General features: G+C 44.0%; 1 protein-coding gene across 4 annotated transcripts in view; it reads left to right on the top strand.

Annotated features, from left to right (window-relative positions):
• The window catches only part of ZZEF1 (zinc finger ZZ-type and EF-hand domain containing 1), a 142,441-nt gene that overhangs the window by 66,449 nt on the left and 49,409 nt on the right, over positions 1-26,583 (top strand). For all 4 annotated transcript variants that reach the window (XM_033185045.1, XM_033185047.1, XM_033185048.1 and 1 more), the window contains exons 20-35: positions 176-297; positions 405-527; positions 1,738-1,904; positions 1,989-2,070; positions 2,814-3,015; positions 4,717-4,865; positions 6,556-6,796; positions 10,367-10,446; positions 11,090-11,183; positions 13,219-13,687; positions 15,122-15,286; positions 18,715-18,834; positions 19,850-20,011; positions 21,662-21,791; positions 23,792-23,930; positions 26,149-26,314. In XM_033185045.1, coding sequence (XP_033040936.1) covers positions 176-297; positions 405-527; positions 1,738-1,904; positions 1,989-2,070; positions 2,814-3,015; positions 4,717-4,865; positions 6,556-6,796; positions 10,367-10,446; positions 11,090-11,183; positions 13,219-13,687; positions 15,122-15,286; positions 18,715-18,834; positions 19,850-20,011; positions 21,662-21,791; positions 23,792-23,930; positions 26,149-26,314 — 2,611 coding nt within the window. The remainder of the gene's footprint in view (positions 1-175; positions 298-404; positions 528-1,737; positions 1,905-1,988; positions 2,071-2,813; positions 3,016-4,716; positions 4,866-6,555; positions 6,797-10,366; positions 10,447-11,089; positions 11,184-13,218; positions 13,688-15,121; positions 15,287-18,714; positions 18,835-19,849; positions 20,012-21,661; positions 21,792-23,791; positions 23,931-26,148; positions 26,315-26,583) is intronic.

Below are 26,583 nucleotides of genomic sequence, written 5' to 3' on the forward strand. Positions count from 1 at the left end.
CACTGCTTCTTCCTCCCAGAGGAATGCATTAGGATGACACTGTATGGCCTTGTGATCTTTGCTGTGGAATCCCCTCCACAGCTTCTGTAGTCCTCTTTATTCTTGTCCGTGGTGATAACTAAGCATGTGATATTTCTACTGCATAAAATATTAATTATTTTCTTTGTTTTGGCAGATGTGGGGCAGTTTCTGGCAAGCATGAGAGTGATTTTGGAATCCCTTTTGTCACAATATAGTGGAAAAATTATAGTAGAAAGATTATGTAATTCCGTGTTTTCAATGGCAGCTCGTCAGCTGGTAAGAAAAACTGGCAGCTATTTGTAGTGAACCGGAAAGGGGTTGGGGATCTTCATCCCCAGGCCCAGCCTAAGGAGGACGCTGAGCACTTATCCATCTTCCATTAGGTTATCTTCCTGCTGGACTTCTGCACTTTAGACATCCCACACTGCGTGCTCTTGCGAGAGTTCAGTGTCCTCACAGAACTGCTGAAGAAGCTCTGTAGTGGCCCCGAAGGAGGACTGAGGAAGGTAACTCGAGTTGGTACTTGAGCCGCCCTGTGTTTGCTCTCAGGAGTGATGGGACACACTTAGTGAAGTGGACGGCGGACTGTAGATAGGCACAGCTAAGCAGCTTTTAGAAGGCTCCCTTGATTTTATCAGCGGTCTTGCCAACAAGGGTAAATACCAGTCCAAGTTGATGTGGCCTGATCACCATTAGAAAGGAGACACAGACGAAAAGCTGTAGAGATGAATCTCATCATTTTATAGTTTATGAAGTTACATGAAAACCATTTAAGTGAATGAAAAAATTGAAGTCTAGAAGAGAAAATGTATGTTGTTTTTTATTTATTTATTTGAGACGGAGTCTCGCTCCGTCGCCCATTCTGGAATGCAGTGGCGTAATCTCAGTTCACTGCAAACTCCGCCTCCCGGGTTCATGCCATTCTCCTGCCTCAGGCTCCTGAGTAGCTGGGACTACAGGCGCCCGCCACCACGCCCGTCTAATTTTTTTTGTATTTTTAGTAAAGACGGGGTTTCACCGTGTTAACCAGGATGGTCTCGATCTCCTGACCTCGTGATCCACCCGCCTCGGCCTCCCAAAGTGCTGGTATTACAGGCGTGAGCCACCGCGCCCGGCCGAGAAAATGTATGTTGAAAGGCAAATTAGAAGGTTTTGTCTTTAGAAGACATTTCTCCCTTAATTTTGCATAATTAACGTTTAATCACTGTCTTGTGTGAGCTTCATAACAACTTTGTGGCAGTAGAAAAGGCATTTATATTTAATAGGTAAAAAAGCAAAGACCCCCCCCACGACTCCCCCCCCCCCAAAAAAAAAAAAAAAGAAGGAGGGTAGGAGAAGAAGGGAGAGAGAGTGCATCCAGATTTGCCAGTGTCCCAAGTAAGAATGTGAGGTCTTGACTCATTCAGTACTTTTTCCACTGGGAGTTCACACTGGTAATGATTTGTAAGAAGTAGTTCTGTCGTAGTTAAAAGGGAAAAGCTGGTCACAGAGTTTTTGTAGTGTAATAAAAGCACATCTACTTTGCTGCGTGATGAATGTATGTTGATCTGTCTGTGAAGATGGGAATTTCAGGTATGTCTTCGAGCCTGTGTGCTGGTTTGTGCAGGGCTGTCAAAGCCCATCTGCCTGGAGCACTGATAGATAAACAGTCTGCTGCGTGTGGATAGGTGTCGAGTGATAGAACCTTTTCTCCCCCCGGCTCATTTGTTATCATAGCTGGATGTTGAGACCTGGCAACAGGAACAGCCTGTGGTGTTACATACGTGGACTAAGGAATCTGCCCACAACTATGAAAATAATTGCCATGAGGCATCTGTCTTTGTTAGCCCAGGGGCAACCTATTTTGAAGTGGAATTCGATGACAGGTGTGAAACTGAAAAAAGGTAAGACCTCTATGTTCTTTTACCCCCTAGCGATAATAGGTCAACAATGAGAGAAGGAAGCTAATAGAGGTTATGCCTTCACAGGTATGATTATCTGGAATTTACCGACGCTAGAGGTCGGAAAACACGCTATGACACAAAAGTTGGCACTGAAAAATGGCCCAAGGTGAGTGAGAGTCCCAGAAAGAGGTACCTACTTCTGCACCAACGCTTTTCCTTTTGTTGGCCTTCAAGGGGCAGTAGAGGTAAAGTCTTTGAAGGGAGGCATTTATGTTACACTTTTGTGAAAGGAAGGATTTGTATCAGAGTTTGACCAACTATAATCTGTCACCTGTTCTGTAAACATTGTTTTGGGGCACAGCCATGCCTATTTATCGTTTATAGCTGCTTTGGCACTGCAGTGGCAGAGTTGAGTAGTTGCAGCAGACAGCATTGCCTAGAGTAAATGAAGAGCTTTCATCCTTGACGGGACGAGCTGGTGGGTCTAGGAGGATGGCCCAGACCTTGTGATGGAAGCCAAGAGTCTGCCTCACAGTTAGAGCTGCTTGAGCTCTTGGGCTGGAGGTTTAGTGCTGCCTCAGACTGTTGACCCTCTCTCCGTGGTCAGTGGTCTTGGCAGGAGCAAAGGCATGGAAATGTGACCACTGGCTGAGTAGGTAGTGGACAGATGGTCACCCCAGGTGTAAAAAGCTGAGCAGCAGTGTTCTGCCAACTCTCCTTCTTCATGGGGTGCGGCTGTAAATTTTCTGTTTCTGTCACCCCTTTGTACATTTCTCCATTAGTCATTTTGGACGGGTGGAAATAGAGATCAATTTTAAATGGAGATGTTTCTAGTCATGAAGAACATGCTTATTTCTGAAACACTCCTCCTCTAATCTGTCTGACCACATGATTTCTGTTTGTCCCTAGAAAGTGACCTTCAAGGCCGGTCCTCGGTTGCAGTTCCTCTTTCACTCTGACAGCAGTCACAACGAATGGGGCTACAAATTCACCGTCACTGCCTACGGCCTGCCCGATGTTGCTGTGTCTTGGGGGCTGGATTTACAACTCCTTGTCTCCCGGCTGATGGGACGCCTAGCTTCCCAGTGCATGGCACTCAAGTCCGTGCATCGTAAGTCCACATCCCCGTTCCTTCCCTTCTTGCAACCATGGTGAAGTGCAAGGTGCGTGCTTGCCCTCTTGTAGGTCCTCTCCACTTAATGGCAAGGGGTTAATAATATTCCCTTTCAGTTTCCTTTAAGCCAAAAGAATAAAGTGTCCACTCGACAGCATTGTCATGAAGCTTTTTGCCTTAGACTTTGGAACATAGAATGAGGGATGCCATGGGTTCTCTGTCTGTGGAGGATAACAGCTTTTGTTTGGCAACATTGTCATTTTTTTATAAGTAGGTGTAGGTGTAGTCCAACCAGAAGGCAGGAATATAGAATAAGTTGATTGCATATCCTTTAAATATGTGAATATTTATGTAAATATATGTAGATATGTGAATATGAATTTTGTTTTAAAGTGATTCATTCAGGGCTGAGCAAGGTCGCTCATGCGGGTAATCCCAGCACTTTAGGAGGCCAAGTGGGAGGATTTCTTGATCCCAGGAGTTCAAAACCAGCCTGGGTAGCGTAATGAGATCCCTATCTGTACCAAAAAAATGTAACAAGTAGCCAGGTGTGGTGGCACATGCCTTTTGTCTCAGCTACTTGGGAGGCTGAGGCAGCAGGATCACTTGAGCCTGGGAGTTGGAGGCTGCAGTGAGCTGTGATCATACTGCTGCACTCCAGTTGGGATAACAGAGAGAGACTGTCTCTTAAAAGGAAAAAGATGTGTTCAATTTAGTTAGTTAGTTAATTATTCCAGGGAACAAGAAGTACAGAATAAAACTTTCTACTATATTTTATTTCTTTATCATTTCTTGAGTTTTTCCAATTTTAGAAGTAAAATATAGAAAAATTACATAATGGAAAAAAACAAAGGAAAATAGAATCATCCTTAATCGTGACACTCAGAAGTAACTAATTTTCTTCTTCTTCTTCTTTTTTTTTTTTTGAGACGGAGTCTCGCCCTGTCGCCCAGGCTGGAGTGCAGTGGCCGGATCTCAGCTCACTGCAAGCTCCGCCTCCCGGGTTTACGCCATTCTCCTGCCTCAGCCTCCTGAGTAGCTGGGACTACAGGCGCCCACCACCTCGCCCGGCTATTTTTTTTGTGTATTTTTTTAGTAGAGACGGGGTTTCACCATGTTAGCCAGGATGGTCTCGATCTCCTGACCTCGTAATCCGCCCGTCTCGGCCTCCCAAAGTGCTGGGATTACAGGCTTGAGCCACCGCGCCCGGCCACTAATTTTCTTCTTTTCATATTTCTCCAAGAAAGAAAGAAATAACTATTAACATTTTTATTTCCACCTATTCTTTTCCCTATGCTCATTTTAAACACATCTATGCTGGATATTTATTATTTGCTACATAATTAAGTTTACAAATTGTGAATGTTTTTCCATAATTAAATGTTCCTGAATGGCCTCGTATTACATGCCAGGAATGGTTCATACCCTATTTTCAGCTTACTATAAACAGATTAGTCATTGCAAAGGTACCTTGTAACTGAAGTTGTTCCATAGAACAGTGGTATTGCAGGACATGCTGGTTTAGCTTAATCTGTGATATGTGTTTACAAAGTATCACAATTACATTCTGGTATGTGGGTAAATTTTCTCTTTTAATAGTATTCGTGTTTTTTTTTTTAACCTTTTCTTTCTCATTTCAGAGATTCTCAATATATTAAGGCAAAAATAGAACTCTCATGTGTCTTCTTGTCTTTCTAGAATTAGGAAGTAACATGGCTATACCTCAGGCAAAAATGGCATTAGTCCTAAGCTCCCCGCTGTGGAAACCTGTCTTCAGGCATCAGATTTGTCCAGAGTTGGAATTAGAAGCAAGCTGGCCCACTCACCCACACCAGAAGAGTAAGGAGGTATTTACTCTTCTATTCTCTTTCTCTTTAGACTGGAAACTGCCTACAAGTATTTATTACTTTAAGTTATAAACACGTGTGTTTCTATCTTACTACCCGTATTAAGCAGTTAGCTCCTTGAGGCCAGAAACTATACCTTGTTAATTTGTTAAGGCCACTGTGTCCCACAGGGGCCAGTGTGCACTAGGTGTTCAGAAATACTGCATGTGTGTCTTGGGTGAGATGTAGCAGGTGCTCAGTAAATCTCTGTTGGTGGAGTTATCAGGCAAACAATTGAGTGTACTTCTAGTGCCTGCTGAGTCAAGCTTTCGAGGAATGATTTGTGCTATATCTTTTGTTCTCCGTAGAAGTACAGCACATGATTTAGGTGTGTAATATTTTAAAAACTAAAAGGTTTGCCCTGTCTCTATTTTTCCCCTCTCCTTCCCTCTATTTCTGTATTCTACTTCTCTTCCTTCCCCTCCCTGCCCTGCCCTGCCCCACATTATTCAGTAGTTAATTGCCAAATCCAGTGGCTCTTCCTCAGCTTCTGTTCTCCTTGCCTCTGTTAAATTTGGCTCCTTCAGACCCTCTCTTCTTTGGATCCATGCTAGTCCACTGTCTTCTCTTACATCTGACTGCCCACCTGCCTCCTTCATTGAGTTTTCATATTCCTCCTTCCCTAAAGGGTAGGCTTTATTCAGGCTTTCTTCCCTTCCCCACAGCCCACCAAGACTTCATCCTCTCCACTTTCTTCTCCTGTCACATTGCGGCACTAATTCCTAATATCAGTCTCCAGGTCTGGTTTTCTCCCTGCTCCAAGTATCTGTTTCCATCTTCCTGTGAGGCATTTCTATTTAAATGTCCTGACTCCCCTTAACTCAGAAGTGTAAAACCAGAGACTGGTCACTTCTGTGATGGTCATTGTTTCCCCAGGCCTGAAGCCACTGCTCCCTAGCATCCCCTGTCCTCACCTGTCTCCCATTCCTGTCCAGTCAGCCTGCAGGTCCTGTGGATTCTTCCTCATGATGTTCGTCTCTGTCCTTTCCTCTGTCTGCATCTTTATCCGGGCCCTCATTCGCACCTGCCTTATGACATTGGTACCTACCAAGTTTTTTTTATAATCACTGCATTATCTTGTCATTCCACTGCCAAGCACCATTAATGGCTCCCCATTGCCCACAGGGTGAAGTCTAACTCCTCAATGTGACAGTCAAGGCTCTCTGCAGTCTCCTTTCACCTTACCTATCTGACTCTAGTTCCCATCACTCCCCAGCTGAGACTTCAGGCCAGGTCAGTCTCCCCACTGACTCGTAACCTCTGCTAATGGTTATGTTCGTCAGGGCCAAGTCTGCCAATCCTTCAGGGTCCAGGCCAAAGCCCATATCCTCCAGGAGGCTTTTCTTAATTACTGTAACCTGCCAGGATCTCTCTCCTTTGAATTCTCAGCACTGGGTATCCCTTCTAGGCATTTGGCACTTGATAAGCTTTTGCTTTACGGGAATGCTAGTTCTAATGCTTTTAATGTTTTATTTATGTTTATCTTTTTTTTTTAAACTCATATCTCTGTCTGGTCTTCCTAAAATAGATTTAAACTTCCAGAGAGTGTTCACTGTGTTTTATAATTCTGCTTTGGCCTAGTAGTTTGCTCAATAAATTTTATTTCTTGAATGAATGTGTTAAATGTGATGGATTTATTTTTTGTTTCCAGGTTAAGAACATTCCTGATGACCCCTGCCGCCATTTTCTTCTTGATTTTGCCCAGTCAGAGCCTGCTCAGAACTTCTGTGGGCCATATTCAGAACTTTTCAAAGGATTCATACAGGCATGTAGAAAACAGGCCCCAAAGACAGATATAGTTGCTGGTTCCACTATTGATCAAGCTGTGAACGCCACCTTTGCTGCTCTGGTGTATCGCACTCCAGATTTATATGAGAAGCTGCAAAAATATGGTAACTTTATTACAGGGAATGTTTTTGATCTGAAGGCTAATTGCTAAGTTTTAAGAAAGCCTATCTTAAGTGAACATTTAAAATATTTTAACATACAAACACATTTCTATGACTGTAAACATCATCTTGTTAGTCCTACTTTGCCTATTAAAAGATTCATGGCCAATTTACGGTTAGCAGATTGTAATGTGTGGCATCTAACTTTGAGTTGCAAAATTAGCAGGTAAATTATCTTTCTCCAGAATTCTCATGGAAAACTGCCGAGAAATTTAATGGAAAGAAACCTTCGCTTGGGTCCTGGTCCCAGTGCAAAAATCTCAAAAGTTGTGCAGCTTCAGGTTAATCAGACAACCTTTCTGCACCTCAGTTTCTTTATCTGTAAAATTGGTTTAAGGTTGATTCACTCTAACATTCTGAGAAATTCCAATTAAAATCACAAATGTTGAAGTTCTTGAATGTAGTAATAACCAAGGAGGAAGCTGTAAGTATTAACTGTTACCTTTAGCTAGCTTGCAGCGTCTTCATAGCATCACCCTGCTGGGCTTCCTTTGCTGATAGCCTTGTCCTCACCATCTCTTTTCCTCATGTCTCTTAAGGATGCCATCTCTGTATTTACCATGCTACCCTGCCGCCTAGCAGGACCCACAAGGAGGGAGAGTCTCTCTACCTTCATACTTATTCAGGGGAAAAGTGTTTCAAACCCTACCTAGAGATGAGGTATGGGTTTCCCTAAGCACCTGGCAGGGTATGTGTTCTTTACATAGTGCAGGTGAAAAAAGCAAAAACAGGGCTTCCTTCCTTTATAGTGGGTAATTGACTATTGCTCGTTTTGTTTTGTTTTTTGTTTTGTTTTGTTTTATTCTATTCTATTCTATTCTATTCTATTCTATTTTTTTTATTGTTTGAGACGGAGTCTCACTCTGTCACCCAGGCTGGAATGCAGTGGCGTGATCTTGACTCACCACAGCCTCCACCTCCTGGGTTCAAGCAATTCTCCTGCCTCAGCCTCCTGAGTAGCTGGGATTACAGTCCCCCATCACCATGCCTGGCTAATTTTTGTATTTTTAATAGAGATGGGGTTTCGCCCTGTTGGCCAGGCTGGCCTCGAACTCCTGAGTTCAGGTGATCCACCCACCTTGGCCTCCCAAAGTGCTGGGTTTACAGACATGAGCTACCGCACCCGGCCTCATTTTGTTATTATTGATATTTTTATTCCTACCACCTTTATTGCTCAGTCCTTTATAATCTCACATTGCAGAATTTATTTTCTGATTGTTAAAACATCTTGATTACATCCCCAAATCTTAGTATCTCCTTTAAAAAGCTGCTCAAATTAAACAAAACTGCATTGAGACATGAGTGATTTATGGAAACAAATCTCACATGGAAGAGTTTTTCTCTGCTGAGGAATCAAGGGGGTGATGTAACCGGTATGATTTTGTTGGGGGGAAAGACAGTATGTATTTTTGTAATCAAATTATAATAAGAAAGCTGGATAATCTTTTTACTTGAAGGAATGTTCAGTAGAGGGATAAAAGCCTGTGGGTTGAAAGCTGAGAAATGGAAGGCTACCTGCTGTGGGAAAATTCAGGCTGTGTTCAGATATCACATACCTGTTTGCAGAGGAGAAAACACACAGTCAAATGTGGGAACTCTACAACTGTGGGAACTGGAACTGTCTTGCTGTGCGCAGGTTGTTTCTAGAACGCCTGCCATTGTTGGTTTGAAGGAGGCCAGGCTTGTCTTAGTTCTTTCTGTCTCTGCCTTTATGATATAGATATTGATGTAAATATTGTATGTCTAAGGACTATTTCTGAGTTAAGACTGAACTACTTTGAGAATGGTCTTTGTCTAGCAAATTTGCTCATCTTTGTCTAAAAATTGGTCACTCTTTGGGGTTAGAAAGGATGGGGAGGAGTTTTTCAACTTGAATATAAGCTGCTTGAGGGCAGGAACTTTGTCTGTTTTTCTCAGCATAGTATTCCCAGTGTCTGGTATAGCCCTGGCATATTCCAGGGCTTCAGGAAATACTTACTACATTGTAACATAGATGCAAAAGAGAGCTTCACACTCTTCTAGTATATTATCTTTTGGGCTTTAGCTGAAGACAAGGGGCAAGCCTCAGATCTTTCTTTAAAATTTTTTTTTGTTAGGCTGGGCGCAGTGGCTCACGCCTGTAATCCCAGCACTTTGGGAGGCCAAGGCAGGCGGATCACCAGAGGTCAGGAGTTTGAGACCAGCCTGGCCAATATGATGAAACCCCGTCTCTACTAAAAATACAAAAATTAGCCGGGCGTGGTGTCATGCGCCTGTAATTCCAGCTACTTGGGAGGCTGAGACAGGAGAATTGCTTCAATTGCTTGAACCCGGGAGGCAGAGGTTGCAGTGAGCCAAGATTGTGCGGTTGCACTAGTCTGGGAAATGAGCAAAACTCTGTATCCAAAAAAAAAAAAAAAATTGTTGCTTTTTCTAATTATTAAAAAAAAACCTGTTTATGTAGAAACTTAAGTATAGAAAAGTTTAAAATAATTATTAACTACAGTCTCACCACTTAGAACCTTTATGAACATTTTTCTATTTACCTGGACTTTTATGTAGGTATATTCATATGTATGTATATCTGTATATATATGTATCGATATATGTTTTATTTTTTTGTTTGTTTTTAGAGATAGGGTCTTGCTTTCTTGCCTAGGCTGGAGTGCAGGGGCACAGTTGTAGTCCACTGTAACCTTGAATTCCTGGTCTCAAGTGATCTTCCTACCTCAGCCTCCCTAGTAGCTAGGACTACAGGTGCATGCCAGTGTGCCTGGACAATTTTTTATTTTTTGTAGAGACAGAGTCTTGCTATGTTGCCTGGGCTGGTGTGGAACTCCTGGCCTCGAACGATCCACCTTTGGTCTCCCAAAGCACTGGGACTGGCGTTTGAGGCTGCAGTGAGCTATGATGCACTCCAGCCTGGTTGATAGAGTAAGACTCTATCTCTTAAAAAACTTTAAAAAATAAGAATAATTTTATTATTATTATTCTTAGAATTATTCTGTTCTTAGAATTCTATTCTATTCTATTCTATTCTTAGAATTATTATATATTCTAAAACGCTGGGATTATAAGTGTGAGCTGCTGCACTTGGCTTCCATGTCTGAAATATATATACTCTCTTTAAATAAGATCTTTTTGTTTATACTGTTTCATAACCTGCTTTTTTACTTAATATACCATGAACTTTCTTCCTTATCAATAATTACTTTTTACTCACTGTTAATATTTTAAAATCTTTACTTTTAGTATTTTTTATATCTTTTAATATTTTACTCACTTTTAAAATTATTTCCATTTTAGAAATTATTAGTTTGAAAAAAGTTAGTTTGAAATAACACAAGAACCCACACAGGTATTTGTGGCTTAATTGAATATTTTTTTTCCCCTAAATCTCTCTTACCATCCCCGGTGTGTGATTGTCAGGAGGCCTTTTTATGTACTTCAGCAGATTCAGATCTTTTGTGCTTAATGTTACAGTAGTGAATTGTGTTACCCGAATGTAATCTCCGTCTCTGCTTCTTTCCCCAGTCAACAGTGGAGGCAAAATAGCCCTGAGTGATGAGTTTGCCCAGGTTTATTCCTTGGCAGATGGGATTCGAATATGGATGGTAAGATTTTCCTTTGCATGTGATTTTGGTGTATTTTAGGTTTTCTACCATGATATCATGGAGTTAAGATGAATTGTTCTCTTCTCAAGAATATAGCTTTAGGATTTTTGTTAAGCTAAAGCTTAGTGACATGAATAGATATAAAATAATTTAGAATCCTTGAAATTGTAGTCTTGGCAGTTGAAAATAGAGGAAACAGGATTTAGTTGAGTCCTCTTTATATCCCTTCTTGGAACTCCATAGAGCTGGAGGAATAGCATCGCTTTCGATACTGGGTAACCATGGACAGTTTTAGGTCTCAGCATCACGTAGAGCTGTCCCCTCATTCAGAGTAGCATAGGGATGAAATTTTGGTTCAAACTATAGCAGACTGGGTTTATGACCCTAGTAAGACGCTTCGTTTTTCTAGATCTCAGCTTCTTCTTTATCAGTACTAGATGGGCTGTAGAGAAAGTTCCTTGCAGCACCAGTGTTCTAGAAATTTTTAAGTAATAAGGTTGTGGTTATTACAAACCCCTCCTACATGATGCAGCTGTAAAGTACTCTGTGGTCTCAATGCTGTGTGCTTTTGAAGTCGTTTGCCGTAGCTGTCCTTGCTTCCCTGCCTGGACAGCATAATGATGTGGCTCAAATTCTCCCCTAGTTAGAGATGAAGCAGAAGTCCCTAATGAGCCTGGGGAATGAAGTAGAAGAAAAACATAGTTCAGAAGCTACTGAGGCGAACCCTGAGAGCCTGGGTGAGTGTGCTAATACCAGCTGTTGTCCCTGAGCCTTCTGTTTTCGTTTCAGAGCCTGGAAAACCAGTGACTCACCTTCTAGATTATCTCAATTGAGGCTGTGTTGACCTAGGGAAAGTAATAGAGGTGCTAAATGTAGTATCCAAGGATGTATCATAAATAGAGAAAATCCCATAGAGGAGTAATTTTTTATTGACCTGATCCAAATGGAACATCTTTCTAATCACTTCTCTTAGGAGGCATCAGGTGCTTTTTGAGCTACATCTTTTTTTCTTTTTTGAGATGGGGTCTTGTTCTGTCTCCCAGGCTGGAGTGTAGTGGTTCAGTCATATAGCTCACTGCAGCCTCCAACTCCTGGACTCAAGCAATCTTCCTGCCTTAGCCTACCACGTAGCTGGGACGTCAAGCAGGTGCCACAACACCCGGCTAATTTTTTTTCCTCTTTGTATTCCCCCTTGTTAAGCAATTAAAAAAATTTTTTTTTTGCCTGGCACTATGCCTCAGCACTTTGGGAGGCTGAGGTGGGCAGATCACAAGGTCAGGAGATTGAGACCATCCTGGCTAACGTGGTGAAGCCCCGTCTCTACTAAAAGTACAAAAACTTAGCCGGGTGTGGTGGCGGGCACCTGTAGTCCCAGCTACTCAGGAGGCTGAGGCAGAAGAATGGCGTGAACCCGGGAAGCGGAGCTTGCAGTGAGCCAAAATTGTGCCACTGCACTCCAGCCTGGGTGACACAGGCTTTTTTTTTTTTTTAGAGATGGGGTCTTGCTCTGTTGCCCCAGCTGGTCTCAAACTCCTGGTCTCAAGTGATCTTCCCACCTCAGCCTCCCAAAGTGCTGGGATTATAGGCATGAGCCACTGCACCTGGCCTTGTTATGATTTTAAAGTGTGCTCACACTGAATATTCAGTGAAATTAAATAATTACTATTATTTTTTAAATATTATGGTTGTGTTATGTTTTAAAACTCATATATTTTTAAGAGAAATATGCCAAAAATTTTTACAGATGCAATAGTGTGGTGCTGGAATGTGCGTGGAAATAATCCGGGGAGCGGGGAGTTGGTGGGGGTGAAACAAGATTGGCCCTGAGTTAATAATTACTGAAGCTGAGTGACAGGTACATGGAGGTGTCCTCATGGTATTTTTTTTCCTGTGTACATGTTTAAAAACATCTACAATGAAACTTTTTTTTAAAAGTATGCTGATAGTCCTGGTGAGATTTTGATTTCTGTAATGAGATAAAATTTGATTCTGTTCTTCTGTTCTGTCAGTAAATATGTGTATCAGTTTTTTATGGTTTGGTTTGTTTGTTTGGAGACAGTGTCTCATTCTGTTGCCCAAGCTGGGATGCAGTGGCATGATCTCGGCTCACTGCAGCTTCAACTTCTCAGACTCAAGCAATCCTTCGGCCTCAGCCTCCCAAGTAGATGAGATTATAGGCTGTGCCACCATGTCGGGCTACTTTATTGTGTTTTTTATAGAGATGGGGTTTCACCATGTTACCCAAGCTGATCTCAAACTCCTAACCCCAAGTGATGCTCCCGCCTCGGCCTCCCAAAGTGCTGGGATTACAGGCGTGAGCCACCGCACCAGGCCTATATCGCTTTATTCATGAAGCTGTCTCTTGCCCTAAGTTGTGATTTTTTTTTTTTTTTTTTTTTTTTGAGACGGAGTCTCGCTCTGTCGCCCGGGCTGGAGTGCAGTGGCCGGATCTCAGCTCACTGCAAGCTCCGCCTCCCGGGTTCCCGCCATTCTCCTGCCTCAGCCTCCCGAGTAGCTGGGACTACAGGCGCCACCACCTCGCCCGGCTAGTTTTTTGTATTTTTTAATAGAGACGGGGTTTCACCATGTTAGCCAGGATGGTCTTGACCTCGTGATCCGCCCGCCTCGGCCTCCCAAAGTGCTGGGATTACAGGCTTGAGCCACCGCGCCCAGCCAGTTGTGATTTTTAACTTGATTATTTTCTCTCCAGAAGTAGGCAATAAATTTAATTTTAAATTTTTTTTTTCAATTATGATTCTTGTTTGCATCTAGCAAAAGAGTGTATTGAGAAGAGTCTTCTATTACTAAAATTTCTGCCCTCGGGCATACGTTCAAAAGAAAGCTGTGACAAGTTGGAGACTGCCGACGAAACCAGTCATCTCCAGCCACTCGACAAGCGCCAGAGGACAAGCTCTGTGGTGGAAGAGCATTTCCAAGCCTCCGTATCTCCAACTGAGGCAGCACCGCCTGCCACAGGAGACCGGAGTCCTGGCCTGGACACCCAGCCAAAGCTGCCGTCCAGCAGTGGCCTTCCTGCTGCAGACGTGTCCCCTGCCACAGCTGAAGAGCCCTTGTCACCTTCCACACCCACCCGGCGGCCTCCCTTCACCCGAGGGCGGCTCCGGCTGCTCTCCTTTCGATCCATGGAGGAGGCCAGACTGGTGCCCACAGTGAAAGAGAAATACCCTATGCTGAAGGACGTCATGGACTTCATTAAGGATCAGTCGCTCTCGCACAGGAGGTAAGCCCGTTGTTACCTTCCCGGCACTTTCTCTTTTTAAGCCGTAGGTACCCAGTCTAGTCAGAGACTTGAAATGTGAAAAATGAGCAAATACTATTTAGGGTAGATCAAGACTTGTTTTAGAATATTCAGGAAAAATTTTGATGGTTTTTTTTTTCTTTAAAGAAGTAATTTTTGGGTGGGCACAGTGGTTCATGCCTATCATCTCAGCAGTTTGGGAGGCTAAAGTGGGAGGATCACTTGGGGTCAAGAGTTCAAGACCAACCTGGGCAACATAGTGAGAACCCCCCCGTCTACAAAATAATTTTTTTTTAAATTAGCTGAGGCTGGGCGCAGTGGCTCACACCTGTAATCCCAGCATTTTGGGAGGCTGAGGCAGGCGGATCACCTGAGGTCAGGAGTTCGAGACCCGCTTGGCCAACATGGTGAAACCCCATCTCTACTAAAAAGACAAAAATTAGCTGGGCGTAGTGGTGGACGCCTATAATCCCAGCTACTAGGGAGGCTGAGGCAGGAGAATTGCTCGAACTTGGAAGGCGGAGGTTGCGGTGAGCCAAGATCGCGCCACTGTACTCCAGCCTGGGTGACAGAGCAAGACTCTGTCTCAAAAAAAAAAAAAAAATTACCTGAGTGTGGTGGCACATGCCCATAGTCCCAGCTACCTGGGAAGAAGCTGAGGCAGGAGGATCACTTGAGCCAGGTAGGTTGAGGCTACAGTAAGCCAAGATTATGCCACTTAACTCCAGCCTGGGTGATAGAGCAAGACTGTCTCAAAAAAAAAAAAGATATTTTTACATGTAAGATTTATACATTATACTGTTTATAAAGTATATCTCAAGAATATACCATTAGAATTTTAAAAGGAAGCATTTTTTGGGTAGCTGCCACTTATAAATTTGTCTTATTTTAACCCAGGGAGAAATCTGGATTTGGTATTTTCTAGAGACATGGCCTCCCTATGTTACCCAGGCTGGTCTTGAATGCCTGGGCTCAAGGAATCTTTCTGCATCAGAGAGTTACAGGCATGAGCCACCACACCCAGCCAGGATTTGATATTTTCCAGCAAAATTATTTGTTCGTAGGCCTACATGTCTGGAAGTATTGCATCTTTAAGTTAGTGAGGAATTTCCTGTCCTAAGAATTAAGGCTTTGTCTCTGTGGAAAGTGAAAATATCAATGTTCCTTTTTAATTAATTAAGTTAAATAATGGGGTGTTGGACTTCTGGACTGTTCGCATGAACTGATTTGTAGTGCTGCTGAGTGATGACTTAAAAATAGTGAAGAGGTATTGGTACTCCTCCTACATGGTGTTTCTACTACCTCATAGTAGTATTTCCTCTTTGATATATGGCATCAGGGCTTTGGCGGAAATATTTTCCTTCTGCCCCAGCTCAAGAGTTTTCTGGGTGTTCCTGACTTGCGTTGTGTCTCCAGTGTTGTGAAGGTCCTTTCCCTGAGGAAAGCCCAGGCCCAGAGTATCCTGGATGTCCTGAGGATAACTCAATACTGTGCAGAATCCCTTGGGCAGCCCCACTGCTTCCATCCACCTTTCATACTTTTCCTGTTGGAGCTTCTGACCTGCCAGAAAGATTTTACCAAGTAAGTACAAAGGACAGGTCCACAAGGAAAACAGCAAAGATCATTGTAAATAAATCCTGGTTGTCTTCTCGAATTAATAACTGCGTCATTTCTATGTGGGACACAAATGTACACTTTTGGTTAATTCATTCTCTCATTCCAAGGAAAGATGGGTTATATCCTTTTAATATGTAACGGCCAGGAACGTGTTTATTCCTCCTGGTGAGTTGATCAGCTTTGCTTTACCAGATGATGAGAATTGCATTCCTCATGTACTCATGCATCATTTGGCTCCTGGAAGCTGTGAGCTAGATATAAGGCTCACAGAAATGATATTAATCTGAAACCTCAAAAGGTGGTTCTTAAGATTAACTCAATAAATATCTTTTGAGTGTCTAGTGTGCTAGAATGTCTTCTGGGTGTTAGTTATGTGGCAGTAGACAAGGCAGATTTTGTATTGAGAGAGAGACAATAAAAAATAAATAAATGAAAAAATGCCAGATAGTGATATTGTTATGTGGTGATTAATACAGTGACCTAGTTTGGATGGTCAGGGAAGGCAGGCTGAGGAGATGAAAGCCAAGAGGTGAATGACCAGCTAAGATCAGAGGGAAGAGCCTTGAGGGCAGAAGGAACAGTGCAAAGGCTCCAGAGTGGGGAGTTAGTTCAAGGAACAGAGAGAAAACGATTGTGGCTGAGTGACGGGGAAAATGAGATGGGATAAGGTCAGAAAGGCAGGACCCTTATCACCACAAAGTATTTCAATTTTATACCGAGTTGTAGTTGGGAAACCACTGGAGATTTTTAAGCCCAGGAGGATGACGCTTTGTTATATTTACAAAAGGTGCCTGTGGCTACTGTGTGAAAAGGAGTGGAAATAAGAAAAGCAGTTAGGAGTCTGTGGCAGTAGTCCAGGCAACAGATGATGGTGGTTTGACCCAGAGAGTAGTACTGGAGATGGGGAGGAAAGGATGAGATTCAGAATATATTTTAGAAGTACAATTGTCAGGACTTATGGATGGATAAGATGGAGAGGGTAAATAAAGGAAAGGAATCGTGGGAAATTCCTGGGATTTGGGAGTGAGTAACTGGTGGATGGTGACGCATTTTACTGAGGGAAAGAGTATGGAAGAAACAGATTGGGATGAAAATCAGAGGTTTTGTTTTGGCCATGTTAAGCTGGAAATGCTTTTTTGTAAAGATATCAAGTAAAGATATTGAGAAAACAGAGGTCAGAGTCTAAAGTTAAAGAAAGAAGTCGGGACTAGGGATAGAATTTGGATGCAGTTGGTATGTAGATGGCATTTAGAGCCATAGACCTCCTAGGAAGAGTGCAAAGATAGATAAGAAGGGGCCTAGGACTGAGCCTTAGGGGCACTTTTTTTACTTAGAAGTCAAGCAGAGGAAGGAGTGTCAGCTAAGGAGATCAAGAAGCAGTGGCCAGTCAGGTAGATCAAAAACCAGGGGGTGCTGTTGTCCCAAAAGTCAAGAGAAGAATGCATCTGAAGAGAGAAGAATGTCAGGTGAGTTCCCCTCTGGAAAAAAAAAAAGATAAGAATGATCAGTTGTGTCAGATGCTGATGTGAGAGTTCAAAAGAGATAAAACCACATTGGATTTGGCAGCAGTGTAACTGGAGCCATTGGCCAAAAGGCCAGGGAGAATGAGGGTGATAACATGGAGAGAGAGACTACAGACATTTAGTTTAAGAAATTTGGCCTCAAAGGGAGCAGAGAAATGGGGAAGTTTTTGGAAGGCGATGTGAGGTCAACTGAGGGTTTTAAAGAGATACAAGAGGACTTCTGTATGTTGGTGGGAATGAGTCAGTGATAAGGAAAGCTTAATGCTGGAAGGGAGGGGATAATTTGCAGTAGCAGTTGCCTAAGTTGAGAGATTGGCCTTTGATTGAACCGGGGAGGCTCTGTCTGTAGTAGCGGGGGAAACAGGACACACAGTGTCCGCATGTTGGCTGGTAGATACTTGGTGGTGCAAATGTAAGGGAATTCCTGTGTGATTGTTACTTTTCTTTATCAAGATACCTAAGTTTCTCTTCTAATAATGTAAGGGTAATCGTTAGAGAGAATGGAAGGATGAGAAAGAGGTAGCAGTGGCATAAGGAGAAGCAGGAAGGGTTTTTTGGTGGGGGTAGGGGGTTGGGTTTTTTTGTTTTTTGTTTGTTTGTTTGTGTTTTGAGACAAGAGTCTTGCTGTGTTGCCCAGGCTGTAGTGCAGTGGCACCATCTTGGCTCACTGCAGCCTCCGCCTCCCAGGTTCAAGTGATCCTCGCGCCTTGGCCTCCTAAGTGTGTGCCACCATGCCCAGCTAATTTTTGTATTTTTACTAGACACTGGTTTTCCCCCTGTTATAGCCAGGCTGGTCTCGAACTCCTGATCTCAATTGATCCTCCCAGCACAGCCTCCCGAAGTGATGGGATTACAAGCGTGAGCTACCATGCCCGGCCTATGGGAAGGTTTTAGATAGAATGAAAATTGAGAAAGCCAGTCTACTGAATTGCCTGACAATTTTGAGTGCTTGTTTGATGATTACAGTTACAAATTTAAAGTCATACTAGTCAGCTTGGTTGTGTGGTGTTTCCTCCACGATATTCAGCTGTTTTAATAAAGGTACAAGATTTCTCAGGCAGGTACATGGAGGAAGGAGGGGACACGGGAGTTGGTGTTTGCTAAGGTATGATTAGGGGCCATGGAATCTAAGCTGAGAAGGGAGCAGAGAGAAAGCATGGCGGGAGTAGTAGATGGTGAACATGAGGCAGCATCCTGGGCTGCCGCCCGTTGGTATTGAAGAAAGGGCTGCTGTTGGAGTCCTACCTGGGTGAGCAGGAAATCTGGGGTCAGAGTAGGGTGCTCTGGCCTCAGTATATCAGAGATAGTGTCAGCATGTGATAGCAAGGTCCAGGAAATGACCATCAAACTGGGATGGCTAAGGGCATGGAAGAGAAGATCATTGGAGATGAAGATGGCAGAGAATTGAGGGAGAAAGGAATGGAGACATCATTTTCATGGATGTTGAAGTCACCAAGATGGCCAGGATCATGGTAGAAAAGACAGTGAGGTTGGTGCCAGAGTCATCAATGAAGGGAGGCAGAGGGGTGAGCATGATTGTGTGGAGAGGATCAAATGAGGTAATTTGTGAAAAATACTTAACACAGTATCTGGCATCCAGGTAGTGGTGGGAGGGGTGGGTTTATATTCACAGAGAAGATAAATAATCTCATCTCCATGCTTCTGGGTGACTCTTGACCCAGTCAAATGGATTCACTCGCTGCTCTGTGCTTTACCTTCTGTAGGTATTATATGTGTATTTACTTCAGTGCCTGTGCCACTTTGTTCAGCTTACTGCCACTTGCTCTTTTTCATGTAAGAAATCATGATTATTATTAAGAAAGGGATGTTCTGGCAATTAAGTGAATCAGTGATTTCCTCTGTTTCTAGTTATTTTGGACACTTGGAAGGCTGTGGTGCTGATCTACACAAAGAAATTCGAGACACTTACTATCAACTTGTTCTGTTTTTGGTCAAAGCAGTTAAAGGATTTAGTAGCCTAAATGACAGGTACTGGATAACTTTATCATTTCTAGAGAAAAAAATGTATTGTTTTCTGGTTATAAAGGAAACATATGTTCAGTGTCAAAAATACCAAAAAGTACAAAGAACAAAATAAAAATAATCTCTAATGTTACCACCTAGAGAGCTAATCACTAATGTTAACTTACTCATTTATTTTTTTCCAGTCCTTTTTCTGTCTGGTGTGTATATATGCTTTTTAAGGGATGAGTCTAGGTTTTTCTATGAATTTATAGCCTATTATTTTCTGTTTTGGTATATTAAGGGTTTTTTTGTTTGTTTTGAGACAGGGCCTCATGCTGTCACCCAGGCTAGAGTGCAGTGACTCCGTCGTGGCTCCCTGCAGCCTGGACCTCCCAGGCTCAATCGATCCACCCACCTCAGCTTCCTGAGTAGTTGGGACTACAGGCGCATGCCACCCTGCCTGGCTAATTTTCTTTACGTTTTGTAGAAATGGGATTTTGCCATGTTGCTCAGGCTGGCCTTGAGCTCCTGGGCTCAAGCAGTCTGCCTGCCTCGGCCTCCCAAAGTGCTGGAATTACAGGCATGATCCACCATGCCCAGCCAGTCTAGTATGTATTATGTGCAGTTTGAAAACTGGAGTATAAAGCCATTTCCCAGTCCTCTTAGTAAATGGTTTAGACATAAGCCTTAAATGAAAGGATTCTTCTGTACATCTAAACCACATCACCTTGGCTAATTTGAACTGGCCCTGATCTTGCAGTTTGTCAGGAGCTAATTTTTACTTCTCAGTTCTTTACCATAAGACACTGCTGTGGTGGTCCTGGCAGGGTGGAAACCTTACCTTACAGCTTTCAGAGTTCTTTTGCTTAAGCTTTGAAGAATGTTTGTGTGGAGTATGAGGAATTTGAAAGGAACCCAAACCAGCAATGTGAAGTTCCCTTCTGCTTTCAATTGCAAACCAGGTCATCTACTGGAATTGCTTCTGTTGCCTGTTGGTAATGGGCAGCTCTGCTAACGGTCACTTTCATGGCCTCTTTAGGTCCTTGCTGCCTGCCTTATCCTGTGTTCAAACAGCCCTGCTTCATCTTTTGGATATGGGCTGGGAACCCAGTGATCTCGCCTTCTTTGTTGATATTCAGTTACCAGATCTCCTCATGAAAATGTCACAGGAAAATATAAGTGTCCATGACAGTGTGATCAGGTAAGAGCATGGTCCTGCACTCTGCCGTTCCTAATGCAGGTTATGAAACGCAAGGGTCATAGTGGAGGCCGCTAAGAGCACAGACTCCGGAGCTAGACGGTCTGTGTCATTTCCTGGCTTTGCCACATCCTAGCCGAGTGGCCTTGTGCAAGTCATATAATCCCTCTGTGCCTCAGTTTCCTCATCTTCAGAGCTGGAGATATCAATGGTGCTGCCTCCGAGGCTTGCTGTGATGAACACCTGAGTTATATATTTCTGCGTTTAGAACAGCATCTGGCGTGCAGTAGAGCTGTGTACATCGGTGCTGGTGGTCTCGTGAGCGCCGAGGCCGAGAATCCTCTGCATTTTGGTGATCTTAGTATAGCTTGTTGAATTGGGAAATCCTTTTCCATAATTTTTGTTACATGTATGTGTGATGTTAGCCACTCTTAACTTCTTGCACATTATAAGGACCTAAGTTAGAAAAAAATCGTGTATGAAGGTTTCTTTTTCCTTCAGTTTGACCAGTATCTCTCCACTCTACTCAAGTTCACTTCCCTATTTGCAGCCGTTCATGTGTAGAAAAGAAAGAGAAGGGGAGAGGGAATGCGCTAAGAGGAGAGAACTGGGAGGAAGTAAATGAATGAGTCAACACTGGGACAGTTTCCACTCTCTCCAGAGAGCTGTTCCAAGGGAAAAGGGGACAGAATTAGAGCTGTCTCTTTAGTTCACGAACCTCAGCTGTTGCTTCACTGTTACAGCTCCTTTGGCAGAGACGAGGGGCAGCACTGGGGGGCATCAGCTTGTGGTTCTTGGCTGTGGGCCTGCTTGCGGTTTCTCGCTTCGTCTCCCTGTATGCCACGGTCCTCAGGAAGGAAGCACGCCCTTTACAGCAAGCGCTCATAGCACCTAGCCCAAAGCTTGAGTATAGGCCTAAAACCATTTTGTTGGAATGCATGAATGAAGGAATGTGTATTTATAGCTTGGTAAATATTTTGTATTTGCTGTCAAGCAAATCTCTTTCTGTTTAAAGTTCTGGTTGTTAAAACAAGCTGTAAACCGAAATTATGGAAATTTATAATTTTGCATCCAAAAAGAGCTTATAAGATTATCTCCCTGAAGCTGTTTATTTGAAATGAGGAAACTGTCTATGGCCATACCACCCTGCATGCGCCTGATCGCGTCTGAAATGGGGAAACTGAGGACCAGAGCTGAGTCACTTGTCAAGGTCTCACAGTAGCTGCTGGTAGAGCTGAAGTCACGGTGTCTCCTGATTCCCTTCTCATACTGATTCCACCAGGATATGCTGAGCGTGTCTAAATCAGACTTTAAAACAACAACAACAAAACCTAACTTTATTTGGCCCTAGTGCCTGGCACATAGTAGGTTCACCATAAATGATTGTCCAGTGGAATTATGCCATGTGGTACAGCCTGCAAACTTTTAATTTCTCATCCCTTACAGTCTACTCTGGAAAGGGCTTCTCCTTCTTTCTTGGCATGTATCTACCAAATATTTGACAAATCCAGGGGCTTTGAAAAGCAGTTGACCTTTCCCTCTCAGAAGCTGAAAAATGTCCAATATTATAGACCCGTAGATACAGAGTCTGCTAACCAGTACTTTCCTTGGTGATTGGGAGAGGCTTGCTTTTCTCTCTTTATGTTCTTTCAGCCAATGGAGTGAAGAAGATGAGCTTGCTGATGCCAAGCAGAATTCAGAATGGATGGATGAGTGTCAGGATGGCATGTTTGAGGCCTGGTATGAAAAAATAGCCCAGGAAGATCCAGAGAAGCAGAGGAAAGTAAGACCTCTCAACTAGAGTACTCTGAAGTGATTTGCTAGGAGTTTGGAGAGGAGAGTTTGCCTGGGGGGGGTGGTGCTGGCAGGCTCTTGCCTGACAGGGCTGCAAGTGGCATTCAATACCCTGGCGAAGGGGTCCCCAACCGCTGAATGCAGCTGAATGCAGGCTGTGAGCAGCGGGCAAGCGAGGGAGGCTGAACTCCGCCTCCTGGCAGATCAGCTGCGGCGTTGGATTTTCACGGGAGCACGAGCCCACAATAAACTGTGCATGCGAGGGATCTAGTTTGTGCGCTCCTTATGAGAATCTAATGCCTGATGATCTGAGGTGAACAGTTTCATCCCGAAACCATCCCTCACCTGGTCCTGTGCAGAAATTGTCTTCCACGAAACTGGTTCCTGGTGCCATAAAAGGGAACCACTGCCCTAGCATCTGGTGTTTAACCTTTAAGCTGAGGGGCTGTAAATCCTGATTTGACCACACTCAGAGTGGCTGCCTGCCAGAGAACTAGACTCATTGGAAAATTGATTCTTAAAGCTGATGTACAATAAGAGGTGCCAATTTACTAATTTACAGTGAGAAGTAGAATTGCTGGAGGGCCTGAGCTCTAGTGTCCTTGGGGCAGCACATTCTCTTCCTGTAGACAAGCAGCATGGGAAGCCACATTTCCATCAGAAGGCTGCCTGGTGAGCATGGGAGCAGCCGCATATGTGGAGAGGGCATCAGAGCTGCATGATTCAGATGTGCAAAGGCACAGGCTCAGATAGCCCACTCTGTCCATCTCCACGTCAGGTGTGACATCCATCACTACCACATGTGCCAAGCATCTGCTGCCTCAGATTCATTCATTTTCTAAGTATTGAGTGCCTACTATGTGCCAACCACTTTGTTCACACAGCACCCAGGTGGTGCTTGGACGGAGCTTGCCAAGTGGGCCTCTGTGGCTTTTTCTCTCCCGTATGTTAATACCTTTTGGGAGTCATTCTGTAGTTCTAAGGTGACTCGGCATATTTGCTCTGGTCTACTGTATGATGACTTACTGATTTCGATCATTTCCAGGCCCTAAAGAGAAACGATACCGTAGTCCAAGTACTTTCCAGTAAAACAATTTGTTTGCTCATGAAACAGTACCCAGACTATCCCTGCAGAAAGTTTGCCTCTAAGTGCCAGGGACAATACTCCTTTTGTAGTATCTGTGAAGACTACCATTGTCCAATCAAGTACCCAAGCCAGAAACTTTCTTCCCTTTTACTGATCCCCATATCCAGTCAGTCACCAAGGTTTCCGCCTTCTGCCTCAACACCTCAAATCTACGCACCTTTCACCGTCCCGCTTACTACTCAATCCCAGCCCTTATGATGTGCCATGGGGTTCCTTTCACGCTTTGGTCATGGTCAGTCTCCCTGAATCCAGCTTGCCTCCTTTGATCCAGTCTTTCCTCAGCTTCCAGAAGAACCATTAGAGCACTCCAGTCCGGTCACATTACTCTTCTATTTAAAAACAGTCTGTAACTCCTGAGACTAACATTAAAAGGCGCTTTGTGGTTCAATCTTTCTCTCTTCATCTGACTATTCCCCTCTGTACTATATTCTACACACTGAGTCATGCCAAGTTCATAAACCCGTCTCTGGTCCCCTTTTCGCTCTCAGATTTGCTATTCCTGTCTGACATATCCACCTCCCTTATCCCCACCCAGCTAGTACCTGTTTGTCCTTCGGGTCTCAGCTAAGGAATTATCTCCTTCAGAAAACCCATTGGTAGCCATAGTCCTCTGTTCTCTGAGCCTCCTGAATGTTCCTGTGAAAGCACTGGTCATACTAAATGGTCATCACCTCCTTGACAGAATTCCCAGCTAGACACTGAGGAGTTTATTCATCATCAAATCCTAGCACCCAGTACAATGCCTGGAACATCCTCAGTACCTATTGAATGGAGGAATTGATGAGTGAATTGTGGCCACCTTAGAAAATCTATCAGTTAATTGTATTTGTTTGGCCTTACAGATGCACATGTTTATTGCTCGCTACTGTGACCTGTTAAATGTGGACATCTCTTGTGATGGGTGTGATGAGATTGCCCCCTGGCATCGATACCGGTGTCTGCAGTGCAGCGACATGGATCTCTGCAAAACTTGCTTCCTAGGTAAATTTCATGAACTGAGTATGCCATATCCAAAGGTCATAGTCATTTCTAATTTCTATGATCTTGTCATTTTTAAAAACTCTCAGTGTACTCAATAGAAATACTTCCCAGTGGTGTCTTCTCTGACTTCCTGGTGAACATGAGCCTTATCTCCTCAACTAGACAAAAAGCTCCACAGCCCTAATAATCTGTCGTCCTTCTTCTATCGTGCTGGGTGTAGCCACTTAATAAACACTTGGGACCAATGTATGTATGTTCAATGGAGTTTTCAGGAAATAGTGTTTGCTTCGGAATCATGCAGTGTTTACATGTAGCAAAATACACACATACACACACACACAAGCTTCAAAAATCCTCTCATACACTTGAGTTGTAGGTGCTGAGGTGAAACAGATCCACTGTAGTGCACACCTGAGTGGCCTTTTTGTACATGGCCCAGTGGTAAAAGACACAACCCTTGCCCTAACCATCTACATACAGTCCAGCAGGAGGACTGGACAGATCCACAGAATGTCTATTCCAGTACAAGAATGTGTGTGCTGAGTTATAAATGAGGGTACAGATTGTTTCTAGAGAAGTTTAGAAACAGTAGCAGCATTGCTGCAGGGAAGGCTTGTGAAGGAGGTGGAATGAGAACTGGTCTTTGAAGAAAGTTAGAACTGGATGATGTGTAGGAAACGTTGGGGATGGTGTCACCACCAAGGACGTAGCAAACCCTGGGACAGGAGTGTCTGTAGTGAGTTTAGATGGACATGCTGAAGTGTTTGCCAGACTAAGTGTTAGATTAAGACAGGTGGGCCCTGACTGTGGGACCCCAAGATACTAGGCTAAGGAGTTTAAATAGTCTAGAGACAGCAGGGAAGGGTTTTTTGGTTTTTGTTTGTTTGTTTTTGTGTTTGTTTTTGTTTTGAGACGGAGTCTCCTTCTGTCACCCAGGCTGGAGTGCCGTGGTGAGATCTCAGCTCACTGCAAGCTCCGCCTCCCAGGTTCACACCATTCTCCTGCCTCAGCCTCCTGAGTAACTGGGACTGCAGGCACCCACCGCCACGCACAGCTAATTTGTTTGTATTTTTTAGTGGAGATGGGGTTTCACCGTGTTAGCCAGGATGGTCTCGATTTCCTGACTTCGTGATCCGCCCACCTTGGCCTCCTGAAGTGCTGGGATTACAGGCGTGAGCCACCGCGCCTGGCCTAGGGGAAGGTTTTTGAAGTCGGTATTATTGAGCTATGCTAGAGGAAGGTGGTTCTATCTGTGTTAAGAGTCTCCTTTAGGGAATCAGTCACAGTATTCACACGGGCATGCGAGCCTGGGCTGGGTTCGTGGCAGTGGGAATGAACAGAAGTGGGCCAGGCGCGAGGAGCATTCTGCAGGGTCCATGACAGAGCTTAGAGTGAGAAGGGCCCAAGGGCCTTAGTGTGAGAAGACCAGTGCAGTCCATCTCTTTCATGACTGTTATTCTCTCACGCACTGGGTCTGGGTCTGGTTTTTTTTTTTTTTTTTTCTTCTTCGAGACAAGCTCTCACTCTGTCACTCAGGCTGGAGTGCAGTGGCGCCATCTCAGCTCACTGCAACTTCTGCCTCCTGGGTTCAAGTGATGTTCCTGCTTCAGCCTCCCAAGTAGCTGGGAGTACAGTTGCCTACCACCACATGTGGCTAATTTTTGTGTTTTTAGTGGAGATGAGGTTTTACCATATTGCACAGGCTGGTCTTGAACTCTTAGACGCAAGTGATCCGCCTGCCTCAGCCTCCCAAAGTGCTGGGATTACAGGCGTGAGCCACAACGTCTGGCCCTTTATTTATTTATTTAGGAAGTCTGTTTTCATCTGTGATTCTGGAGTGAAAAAAGAGCAAATATCCTGACCGGTCCCCAGTGCTTGTTAACAGGAATACATCAACAGAGCCTTGTTCTTTGCTAGTGGAGGGGTCATAGGAGACAGCTCACAAATTAACCTGTGGACTTGTTTCCACCAAACAGCAGTCCTGATAATATATTTGATCTCACTGTACCATTGCCGAGAAATTCTGTGCCAAGAATCTCACTCATATGCCTCGAGCCACCCAGGCAGAGCACCCTGTCTCCAGAGAATGTCTGTGGGCCCTGTATCCCTGAGCAGTCACTTGGGAGCGGCCCTGGCGCTGGGATTGCTTTGGGTTCGGAAACCAGCCGGTCTAGGAGCCCTCTGCCTTATCTGCTCACACGGCTTTGTTTCTCCGCAGGTGGGGTGAAGCCTGAAGGCCACGGAGACGACCATGAAATGGTCAACATGGAGTTCACCTGTGACCACTGCCAGGGTTTGATCATAGGCCGGAGGATGAATTGCAATGTTTGCGATGACTTTGATCTTTGCTATGGATGCTACGCAGCAAAGAAATACTCCTACGGGTATGTCTCAGATGACCGTCACCACGAAGCCTTTTCTTTACATGTTCCTTCACTTGAAAAGGGACTTCTTTCTTTTTTTTTTTTTTTTTTTTGAGACGGAGTCTTGCTCATCACCCAGGCTGGAGTGCAGTGGCGCGATCTCGGCTCACTGCAAGCTCCGCCTCCCGGGTTCACGCCATTCTCCTGCCTCCGCCTCCCGAGTAGCTGGGACTACAGGCACCTGCCAAAGTGCCCGGCTAATTTTTTTGTATTTTTAGCAGAAACGGAGT

This window comes from Trachypithecus francoisi, unplaced genomic scaffold (genome assembly GCF_009764315.1).
Source record: "Trachypithecus francoisi isolate TF-2019V2 unplaced genomic scaffold, Tfra_2.0 Lachesis_group20, whole genome shotgun sequence".
Taxonomy (NCBI): Eukaryota; Metazoa; Chordata; class Mammalia; order Primates; family Cercopithecidae; genus Trachypithecus; species Trachypithecus francoisi.